General features: G+C 40.3%; 1 protein-coding gene across 1 annotated transcript; it reads right to left on the bottom strand.

Annotated features, from left to right (window-relative positions):
• Window positions 1–1,735: 1,735 nt before the first annotated feature.
• LOC122762922 (NLR family CARD domain-containing protein 3-like) lies at window positions 1,736–12,076 on the bottom strand (the record flags this gene model as incomplete). The annotated part of the gene is made up of 2 exons (XM_044018090.1): window positions 1,736–1,756; window positions 10,233–12,076. Coding segments are annotated over 2 exons (1,865 nt in total), but the record flags the coding sequence as incomplete, so codon positions are not given.
• Window positions 12,077–12,517: the final 441 nt, after the last annotated feature.

Genomic DNA, 12,517 nt, shown 5'->3' on the forward strand with positions numbered 1-12,517 from the left:
TGTGTGTGTGTGTGACTGTGTATGTGCGTGTGTGTGACTGTGAGACTGTGTGTGTGTCTGTGTGTGTCTGCGTGTGTGTGACTGACTTTGTGTGTGTGTTTAAGGAGTTTATTTTATTCATCAGTGAATAAAAAGAGTTTAATGTAAATGAAATGATAGTTTAAAAAAACAACAGCAGCTTCAGTCAGTGAACTCACCCCAGAGTCTCCAGTCTACAATGTGGACTCTCCAGTCCAGAACACAGCAGCTTCACTCCTGAATCCTGCAGCTGGTTCCCACTCAGGTCCAGGTCTCTCAGGTGTGAGGGGTTGGACTTCAGAGCTGAGACCAGACAAGAACAGCTGATCTCTGTCAAACTGCAGCCCTCCAACCTGAATAAAGAATAAAAGTGTTTTGTTCAGCAGGTGAATTTTAATGTGTGAGTCAAATATCAGCTGTGAGGATGAAAATGTATCTGAACATTTTCTACAGTGTATTTAGAAAGCATGAGTCATGTGACTGTGAGACACACGAGTGTGTGTGACTGTGTGTGTGTGACTGTGTGTGAGTGACTGTGTGTGTGTGTGTGAGTGTGTGACTGTGTGTGTGTGTGACTGTGTGTGTGCGTGTGTGTGTGGAATGTGAGTGTGTGTGTGTGTGACTGTGTGTGTGTGTGTGACTGTGTGTGACTGTGTATGTGTGAGTGTGACTATGTGTGTGTTGTGTGACTGTGTGTGTGTGTGACTGTGTGTGTGTGTGTGAGACTGTGTGTGTGACTGTGTGTGTGTGTGTGTGTGTGTGTGTGAGAGACTGTGTGTGTGTGACTGTGTGTGTGACTGTGTGTGACTGTGTATGTGTATGTGTGTGTGTGTGTGTGTGTGTGACTGTGACTATGTCCAGGTATTACTCATGTTGTGGGGACCTAAACCTGTTTACACAGTCACATTATGGGGACTTGTCCTCCTTGTGGGGACAAAAAGCAAGTCCCCATAACGTAAATTACTACATTTTAAGGTGAAGATATGTTTTAAGGTTAGGTTAGGGTTAGGGTTAGGATTAGGATTAGGCCAGTAGTAATTGTGGTTAAGGTTAAAGTTAGTCTCCAAGAAATGAATGTAAGTCAATGCAATGTCCCCTCAAGTCATGAATGTCGAACATGCGTGTGTGTATGTGTGTGTGTTTATTTTATTCATCAGTGAATAAAATGAGTTTAATGTAAATGAAATGAAAGTTTAAAAAAACAACAGCAGCTTCAGTCAGTGAACTCACTTCAGAGTCTCCAGTCTACAATGTGGACTCTCCAGTCCAGAACACAGCAGCTTCACTCCTGAATCCTGCAGCTGGTTCTGACTCAGGTCCAGTTTTCTCAGGTGTGAGGGGTTGGACTTCAGAGCTGAGACCAGAGAAGAACAGCTGATCTCTGTCAAACTGCAGTTTATCAACCTGAATAAAGAATAAAATATGAGACTTTAGACCAATGTGTGTGTGTGTGTGTGTGTGTGTTTAAGGAGTTTATTTTATTCATCAGTGTATAAAATGAGTTTAATGTAAATTAAATGAAAGTTTTAAAAAAAACAACAGTAGCTTCAGTCAGTGAACTCACCACAGAATCTTCAGTCTACAATGTGGACTCTCCAGTCCAGAACACAGCAGCTTCAATCCTGAATCCTGCAGCTTGTTCTCATTCAGGATCAGGACTCTCAGGTGTGAGGGGTTAGACTTCAGAGCTGAGGCCAGAGAAGAACAGCTGATCTCTGTCAAACTGCAGTAAACCAACCTGAATAAAGAATAAAAGATGAGACTTTAGAGACTTGAGAGACAGACAGACAGGCAGACAGACTAATAGATAGACAGACAGACAGATAGATAGAGACAGACAGACAAATAGATAGACAGCCCTAGGTTAGCCATTCTGTTTAGGCCCACACTATCATCATCATCATCATCATCAGTAGGCCTATTATCATTACTAGGCTATTGGTATAATTGTGAATTGGCACCAGACCTTTGATATGAATGTATGCTTTATTATTGTTATTATTACTAAAAGTAGGTCTAAAAGTAGGAATATCATCTGCATTTTTTACAGAAGCTTGCAGGCGATGTTCATGTGAGACCTGAGCCTGCTTTGCCTTACAAAGATCCTCAATTCTTGGGGTAATTCTTGTATTTCAACTACAAAAAAGTAAAAGTACCTACTTAATGTGGGCGGAGTCATCACTGCACGGCGTCTGTGTGTGTGTCTGTGTGTGTGTGTGTGTGTGTATAAGGAGTTTATTTTATTCATCAGTGAATAAAATGAGTTTAATGTAAATGAAATGAAAGTTTAAAAAAACAACAGCAGCTGATTTGAAGATGAGAGGAAGCTCCTTTTTTTTAGTTTTTATTATTTTATTGTCAATATGTTAAGACAGCAGCACAAGTATGTGAACCTAGTTCTTTAAGTTTCTACCTTGAGATCTTTTTTACTTTTTAACTTTTTATTCAAGACTAGGAACATACAGACATTTAGCCACAAGGATATACAGAAATGAGTATATACAGATTAATACAAAGTGCATATCAGTAAAACATGAAACTAGTCATACAAATCACATACCAAATAAAAAACCTAAAAACAAATGCAATTTCAATCAAAAATGAAATAAATAAAGACACAAAAAGAAAAGCCATAATGTCTTAAATACAGTAATACATTACTCTATTTCATGGAAATACAGTAATGTGCGCTGGCACTTTTTTTGTTTGACATAGAGGATAAAGTATCTATGTACAAGTTGAATTCAACTGTGAAACTGTTCATGTTAGGGAAGGATTTAGAGAATCGTGCTTTATGAATATTGAATTTGCCAATTGCAAGAATGAGATTTGCCATGTGATTTAAAGATCTGTTGCTACGATTCAATTCAGTGACAATATCCTTTGGGGCAATTGCTATGACATGACCAGTCCTGTTCTGAATAAACTTCTCTACGTCTCTCCACAAAACAAAAGAAAAGGGGCAGTGATAAAACAGATGTAAAGTCGTTTCTGGCTCAGTTTTGCACTTTAGCATCAATGTCAACACATTTGGAAATGATTGTGTTACACGGGTAAATATTATGTAAGATTCTGAAATGAACTTCTCTGATTTTATTCCAAACACAAAACTGAAAGGGGCATAACCATGCTTTGTGCCACTTTATATGATCAAATTGTGAATTCCAGAAAGATTTGCTTTTGGGTGAAATCTTGTTCTACTTTTGAATCTCTTTCCTTATATGTTTGTTTGTACACTTTACATCTGTTAATGGTATCCCACCAATAAGTAGAGAAGGCACTTGAGGATCAATATTTTGATGGCCAAGGTGACATTTCATTCATTCAATTATGCCTGTGGGAATAGCTGGCATTACAGAAATCAACTCTTTATAAATGATAGGAACAGATTTTATTCTTAGAAATGGTTCATAACTATAAAGATGACCTTTATTATCAAACAAAGCAGAAACATAGATAATACCCCTTTCAATCCAGGCCTCCTTATATAGACTTTTCTTGTTAACAGTAATATCACTGTTATTCCAAATAAGAGTTTTATGTGGTGAAAAGTTGTGAACATAACACACTTTCCAAGACAATAAAGCCTGTTGATGACATTTTCAGACTTTTAGTGGCAATTTAGAAACGGACTAGTTACATCCCAATAGAAAGTTGAAGCCGCTTCCATTTTCAAAGATATTATATGGTATAAAATTCCATAGCGATTCCGGACATTCCAAACATTTCTGAAGCCATTTGATCTTAAAGGTGCAATTCAAACGGATCAAATCTAAGACGCCCAATCCTCCTTCTGCTCTCTCTAAAGTGAGAATTTCTTTTTTGAGGCAATGTCTCCTATGTTTCCACACAAATGTAATACATAAATGATTGATTTCTGTGCAGAACATATCCCTAACAAAAAGTGACAAAGCAGGATAAACTAATCTTGATACACCTTCAGCTTTTGACAATAACACTCTAGCAAAGATTGAAAGGTCTCTCTGAAGCCATCAATTCAAAATTGTCTTAGTTTTCTTCATTTTGGGAAGAAAATGTAGCTGTTGTCTGAGAGTCATGTCCTTGGAAATGTGAACACCAAGATATTTAACACACTGTTTGACAGGAATATCAAACATAAGTTTCTCTTCAGTCTCATAGAAACATTAAAGTTGACTTTTGTTGAGATGAAGTTTAAGACCCGAAGCTTCTGAAAATGCACCAGTTGCACGTAATGCACTTTGTATTTGCCCTTTATCCCTTAGAAACAATAGTGTATCATGGGCTAGCTGTGTCATTTTGATCTGTCTGTTAAAGATGGTCAAACCATGAATATCGGGGCTATGTGAGATATTTAACAACAAAACTTCAGCCACAATCAAAAATAAAAAACAAGAAATAGGACATCCTTGGCGTACACCTCTTGAAATTGGAAACCTTTTGGAAATGCTGGGATATAAAAAGACAGAGCTGTTTATATCTTTATAAAACATTATTATATTATTAATAAAATGATCCCCAAAACCAAAAATGTGCAGGGCCTGTATCATGAAAGAATGTTCAATTGAATCAAATGCCTTATAAAAGTCGAGGAATACAAGTAGTGCATGTGACTTTATGTGGTTCCAATAGTCCATTCAATCTAATACTAACCTGACATTAGAGCTAATGTGACGTTTGGCCATAAAAGCATTTTGGTTTTCGCTTATTATCTCTTCTAGATCTTTCTTCAAACGTTTAGCATAGACCTGTGAGATCATTTTATAGTCTATATTTCAAAGAGAAATGGGCCTCCAATTTTCCATTATTAAAGGATTTGTTTCAGGTTTAGGAATAAGGGTTATCAGACCTTGTTTCATGGTTGTCGTCATGTCCTTTCTATCAATACATTCTTTAAACATGAGCAGTAGATGGTCCTTAATTAAAGCCCAAAAGCATAAATCAAATTCTACTGAGAGACCATCACTTCCAGGTGATTTTCTTAAATTCATTGAGTTCATATTGCTTCAGTCATTTCTGAGGATGAGAGCTCTCTGTCACAGCTGTCTTTGAAATGTCCAGAAATCAGAGGAGTCAACTTTCTTATATGCTCCATAAATGCACTGCTCTTGAAGTGATTCAATTCACATGTATATCATTTGCTATAACTTGCAATATTATTGTGGTCTGTGCTGATGGTACCATTTATATTTAGGGATGTAATATTATTTATTTTCCTATTTGGCTTTTCTAAACCAAAAAAAGAACTCGTATTTCTTTCCCCTTCCTCTAACCACTTAGCCCTGGACCTTATGAAGGCACCTTTGGCCAAATTCATATACATTCTGTCAAGCTCTTCACTAAGATTCTTAAGCAATTTGAATTCATCCTCAGATAAATCGTGCCTAGACATTCATTTGTGCAACTGGCTCATTAAAGATCTTCTTTGTTAGTACGTATTTCTTTTATTTGTTTGCTACACTGTATTGCAACTTCTCTCACTTTAAATTTAAAGAATTCCCATTTTTGGATTGGACTCAAATCTTTTTTTACTAAAAATGTCTTTTGCAAGCAATTCTACACTTTTTAAAAAAATGTTTTGTCTTCCAATATATTATTATTTAATTTCCAATAGCCTCTGATGTTTGATTTTTCTTTAGAGCCCTTTAATCTAAGACTTGTCTTTTGATGATCAGACAGCGGAGCATGACAATGAGAAACATCTGAAATGAAATGTAGTCCATGTGACGACAGTAACCATAGATCAATTCTAGACTGTAAGCTTCTGCTAGAATTGGTCCACGTATAATCTTTGACACTGGGGTTCATAAATCTCCAAGCATCTGAAAGCAGAAGGTGATCACACAGAAATGAGGTAGATTTGAAACCAAGTCAAGCTGTAGATCTAGGAGGCCATCGATCCATTTCATCATCAGGGGCATCATTGAAGTCTCCACCAATGATAAAAACACATTCTTTGTATTTTCCTTTGCAGAGAGATTAGAAAACGTATCTTTTGCTTGAATTGTTCTGTTTGGACCATAAACATTGCAAAGAATAACCAGAAGGTTGTCCACCTTTAAGACCAATATAATCCATGGACCATCATCTGAGAAAGCAGAATCCAGCACATCACCATTAAATCTATTCAAAAGAACTGCGACTCCAGCTGAATTATTTGAGCCATGAGAAAAAAAAAAACTGTGTCCCCCCACTGAGACTTCTAAAATCTTTCATCATCTCTAGATGAATGAGTTTCTTGCAAAAAAACTATATTTGCATTACAACGCCTGCTTAAGAGAAAAACTGCCTTCCTTTTTGTATTATCCCGTAGTCCCCTTACATTAATAGAGCACAAACTTAGTGCATCAAACTTAAATTGAGTCATACAAGAAAATGAACTCAATAAAAACATAAACAGAATTGGCTAATGTCTGAGGTAAATGAACACTTAGAAACTTGAAGAAAGAATAAAATAGGTACTTACAAACAGTAAAGCTCAACTATAAGTACCATTTATACATTCATGAATTTTAAACCAACAGTATTATTAAATGTAATGAAGTGCTCCTGTGACTTATTTAACATAACCCTTAAAGTCCAGAACCCATTGTAACCTTAACAAGTCACCTTTCTTCCTTCAATATAGGCTTCTGGACCACGAACACCAGCACGTTTCCCTTGCTTTCTGGCAGCTTCCACAAGCGGCCAGAGCTTGTTTCTTTCCATCTTGTCGGTTTGTGTCAAATCTTCCTTAACCAGTAGTTTCTTCTCCTTGAGAATCTCAGTGCCACGTGAAATCTTCCAGACTTTGTTTCCAAAGGATCTCATTGTGAACTGCACGATGACAGGTCGTGCTGCATTATCCCGGGGAACTCCAACTCTATGCACTGTGTCAACGAGAAAGCCCAGCTTTTCTTTGTCTTCAGGTGCGAGCAGCGCCAGCAACTTGATGATCTCCCCTCTGATGTTCTCTGCAGGTGTCTCTCCTAATCCATACATGCGGAGATTCCAGCGCCTGCTGAAGCGCTCGCTATTTTCACTTCTCTGTTGCAGTTGTGAGACTTGTCCTGACATTTCTTTAATGTGTTCTTTGTTATTTTCAACTTTCCATAATTCCATCCCTTTCAACTGCTCGCAGACTGTCGTAATGGCTTCAGAGTTTCTGGAGATGTTTTGCTCGTGCGCAGTGAAGCGTTTTGTTAACTCCACCACTGCATTCATGATTTCAGCGTTGGAAACATCGTCAGCATCACCTCCGCCTTTTTGACGCTGTTTCTTTGGGTCCGGGCCTTTACTCGGCGTAACTGGTAGCGGTGTGAACAAAGCGTCCAAACCTTCAACTTCATGTTGAAGTAGTGACGTGACGTTGGTACTGCTGTTGGATTTCACTTCTCTTTTGGGCATGGTTCCAGTGGTTTGTTAAAGCTAATGCTATACTAACAAATGTTGGGGCCGAGATGTCTACTGTAATCCACTATTCTATTGTTCTCCATGGGTAAGGCCTATATGCAGTTTCAAAAGCCTGATTTGAGTTTTCAACAAAGTCTCAGTCCACCATTTGGGACATTCTTGGTTTTACGACTGGTCAGCATTCCATAGGGTCAGTGAATCTCATTGGCCGTTCTCTGTTTTATGGCCTTGCCCCTGAAAACACTATAAAACCAGAGGACAGACGTTTCTCGCTCACTTCCATTTTTCTTTCTCTTCCTATTTTTGCTCTTTGTGTTTTTCTTCTTGTTCCTCTCCTTCGGGGGCAAAACGTGTTATCAGCTCACAGTAAGAGGCAAGGGTTCTGGGCAGGGTTAGGTTAAGGTTCTGTGTTTTATAAACTTTCCTTTGTGTTGAACGTGTTGGATTGTGCACTCACACGTTCGTATGGATTTGTTTACTATTGTTAACTGTTTGTATTTGTTTACACGTTATTAATTCCCTTCGCTGAAAGTAGAGCTCACCGCTCACCCTGCAGTGACGTGTCTTCTCCCGCTGTGAGCGCGTAGACAGATCACGTGGTGAGAGAATGTCGGCATGAACGTTAAGATTCACAGACTGGCCTGGCTTTGCCTGTGTCAAGTCTGTGTGGTTTAAACTGACATAAACTCTCACGTACGCGATCCTTTTGTTTCATTCACTGAACACACTGTGCTTTGAAACACACTTTTGGTCTGCCGCTATTCAAGCACGATTCTCACTCTCTCTCTTTCTCACTCACTCTCTCTCTTTCTCACTCACTCACTCTCTCTCTTTCTCACTCACTCACTCACTCTCTTTCATTCATGAACGAGAGTCTCCTCATAGGCGCCATCTTGTGTCGAACACGTGTCTCTGCAGCCATGCTATCACATGTTCGACCCAAGATCTGCGGCCTCGTGTTAATGTGTTTCTGGCGCCATCTTTGGTGGAAGCGTGCGTCTACAGTCACTGCTACTGCGCATGCCTTCTCTGCTTTAGTGTCGGAAGTGGGAGTGGCTTTGCTCGGCCAACCGCGTCACTCCCATGTCTTATCTTTGTCTCATGTTACACTCACACACACACACACACACACATATTGGTGTTTATGTTGTATATAGCCTGTGTTGTTGTAGCTTAGCAAGTGATATTTGTTGATTCAACCAATAGATTTTCGTTCTACATTAATGTTCACTTTTAGTGAACATGATTGTTTAATTGATTTCAATGTTTGATTTAATAAATTGTTACTTTTATTAACCTGAAGGAATGCTCTGTGTCTTTTGTACATGAATACAGTGACAAATGGGGGTTGAGAGGGTCTGTGCTCGGATTCATACCTTCAATACTGTTAAATTGGGATATCTTTGATATCGTTGTCAATTACAGTGATTATTTAAGACTGATTTTAAAGGCATAGATTGATTGTCTTTTCCCTGTTTTCAGGGTGGTGCCCCGTTCTAGAATGAATTAACATTTAATTCATTTTTCAAAATGTTTAATTAAAATATTTTATTATCCTCTCTATCCTCACAGAGTAGCCACAGCAGTCATAATAGTTGGTTTAGTTGCCGTTTTTTGACGTGGTACAACTTATAGTTTGGGAGCTCACCGCACTCCAACCGCCCAGGTCGCCATCTTGAGCCAACCGAGGACGCTCCTGTTTGTTTGTAAACAGTCACAGCTGTGACATCATCAACAACACTCATTCTCATTGGCTACATGTGAACGTGTCAGAGGAGAAAGTGAAAAACATCAAGTTCAGTCAGAAAAGGTCAAAGCTGCGACTGACGTGAAAACTACAGCGACTGAAACACTTTAGAAAACAAAAAACACGTCAGCTGTGAAAAGATCCTGATTCTACATCTGAGGGAAGAAAAAGTGGAAACATGGAACAACCATCACTGATTCAACTCATGTGACAACATGAATGACTTTCAGTTGTGGATGAAACATCTGACATTTACAACAGTAACAGAGAGTCAGTGAACTCACCCCAGAGTCTCCAGTCTACAATGTGGACTCTCCAGTCCAGAACACAGCAGCTTCACTCCTGAATCCTGCAGCTTGTTATGACTCAGGTCCAGGTCTCTCAGGTGTGAGTGGTTGGACTTCAGAGCTGAGACCAGAGAAGAACAGCTGATGTCTGTCAAACTGCAGCCCCTCAACCTGAATAAAGAATAAAAGATGAGACTTTAGACAAAGTTGCTGCTTGAAACCAGTAGTATTGTTATTATTATTAATATGATACTATAATTAAAGTTGATATCAGTCTAATGTTTATGTCTCATTAATAGAACACCAATAACATTGTAGTTGTATATAAATGTCATAAGTCCTGTTTAAACTTGGAAGCTGACACAACTGTTATATTTCTGCTCCTGATCTCTCTCTTCTGTCTCTACCTCACCTCCCTCTTTCACTTTCTCTCCCCCTCCTCTCCTCTGTCCTCCATTTTGTCCTTTCACCACAACCGGTCGAGGCAGATGCTGCACATGTTTGAGTCTGGTTCTGTCACAGATTTTCTCTCCACTGCCCCCTAGTGTTTGTTCATTGTGTGAACTGTTGGTTTCTCTTGTCTTTCTGTCTTATCATGAACAGAGACTTGAGAGAATGTTGTGATTTGGTGTTTTCATTCAGTTCAAAACAAGAATCACAACCAGCTGACAAATCTTCACATTCATCATTTAAAACATCTCCAGAAACAAACTGAGAAGAATGAGAAGAACTGACTTCTGTGTGTATTTGATAAACCAAACCATGAATCCTCACTGACTGATGATGTTATTGATCATGTCTGAACTCACCGAGCCTTCCTGCAGTTCCTCACAGCTGGAATCAGTCTCTGTTTCCCCTGGACTGATGTTCTGTACTTGCTCAGGTCCAACTCATCCAGAACCTCCTCAGACATCTGCAGCATGTAGGCCAGAGCTGAGCAGTGGATCTCAGAGAGTTCCTGGCTTCTGTTCTCTGACTTCATGAACTCTTGGATCTCCTGATGCACTGATTGGTCGTTCATCTCTGTCAGACAGTGGAAGATGTTGATGCTTCTGTCTGGGGAGATGTTGTAAGCGTTCATCTCCTTCAGGTTCTTGATCACCCTCTGGATGATTTCTGGACTATTCTGAGTCTGACCCAGCAGACCTCCTAAGAGTCTGTGGTTGGACTCCAGACAGAGTCCATGAAGGAAGCGAACAAACAGGTCCAGGTGACCATTTTCACTTTGAAGGGATTTCTCCATGGCTGCGTTCAGGAACACATCCAGAGAAGAGTAACCACCACCATCATCATCATCAACTTTTTTTCTGAAGAAGCCCTGCAGGAACTCTTTCAGTGACTTTTTCGTACTGTCTTTTTTTCTGAAGAAGTCCTGCAGTACCTCTGTCTTCCTGTTGGTGAAACCGTGGAACATGTAGACTGCAGCCAGAAACTCCTGAACGCTCAGATGAACAAAGCAGTAGACTGATTTCTGGAAGATCACGCTCTCTCTTCTGAAGATCTCTGTACAAACTCCTGAGTACACCGAGGACTCTGTCACACTTAGACCACACCGCTCCAGGTCTTCTTGGTAGAACATGATGTCTCCTTTCTGCAGCTGTTTAAAGGCCAGCCTACCCAGCTTCAGAAGAAAGTCCCCGTCGGCCTCTGTCAGCTCCTGTGGACTTGTCTCACATCCTTTATCATATTTGTTCTTCTTCCTCTTGGTCTGAACCAGAAGGAAGTGTGAGTACAGGTCTGTCAGGGTCTTGGGCAGCTCTCCTCTCTGCTCTGTGGTCAACATGTGCTCCAGAACTGTAGCACTGATCCAGCAGAATACTGGGACTTGACACATGATGTGGAGGCTCCTGGACGCCTTGATGTGGGAGATGATTCTGCTGGACAGATCTTCAGTTCTGGATCTCTTCCTGAAGTACTCGTCCTTCTGGTCGTCAGTGAAGCCTCGTACTTCTGTTACCCTGGCAACACATGTAGGAGGGATATGATTGGCCGCCGCAGGTCGAGAAGTTATCCAGACAAGAGCTGAGGGAAGCAGATTCCCCTGGATGAGGTTGGTCAGCAGCATGTTGACTGATGACGTGTGTGTGACGTCAGAAACCAGCGTCCTGCTGCTGAAGTCCAGTGAGAGTCTGCTTTCATCCAGGCCGTCAAAGATGAACAAAGGTTTACAGACAGCGAGCTCCTCTGCTCTGACCTTCTCTAATGTTGGATGGAAAACATGGAGCAGCGTGAGAAGACTGTGCTGCTGATCTCTGATCAGGTTCAGCTCCCTGAACGAGAGCACAATCAGCAGATTCACATCCTGGTTTTCCAAACCCTCGGCCCAGTCCAGAGTGAACTTCTGCACCGAGAAGGTTTTTCCAACACCAGCGACGCCGTTGGTCAGGACAACTCTGATGCTCCCCTGCTGGACAAGTAAGGCTTTAAAGATGTCGCAGCACTTGATGGGAGTGTCCTGGACCGTCTTCTTCTTGGAGGTCGTCTCCAGCTGCATCACCTCATGTTGAGTATTGACCTCTTCACTCTGTCCCTCTGTGATGTAGAGCTCAGTGAAGATCCTGTTCAGGAGGGTTCTACTTCCTGTTCCTTCAGTTCCTTCAGTCACATGTTCAAATCTGCTCCTCAGACTGATCTTATGTTCATCTAGAACCTTCTGCAGACCAACATCTGCTGAAAGACAAGAGACAAAGAATGTGAGCAGCTGAGGATTATTTTCATCAGTGTCATGTTTTTCTGTGACGTTGTTGTTTTATGTTGTTTGTTGTCAAATGAAAAACTAGATTTTCACTTTAATGACTTGAATAACTTTATTAAGACTGAATCATTCTAGAAGAACTGTGATGATTGTGAAGGAAAGAGTATCATCTGCATACAAGAGAACAATCATGAGAGAAAAGCAGCAAAATGAGTGGAAACCTTCATTTCTTCAACCTGCAGGGGGCAGCAGAGAGTTACACTCCATCATGGAGTTAACATGAGTCACATTTTTAACTTTTGAACAGTTTTCTCCTGTTTTTCCATTTCTAAAGTCTGCTAGTGCTGATGGGTGCTGCTCTCCTTATGAGTCTTACTCACGGATGCTCCGTGGTCCACG

Source organism: Solea senegalensis, unplaced genomic scaffold (assembly GCF_019176455.1).
Source record: "Solea senegalensis isolate Sse05_10M unplaced genomic scaffold, IFAPA_SoseM_1 scf7180000016229, whole genome shotgun sequence".
NCBI classification, from domain to species: Eukaryota; Metazoa; Chordata; class Actinopteri; order Pleuronectiformes; family Soleidae; genus Solea; species Solea senegalensis.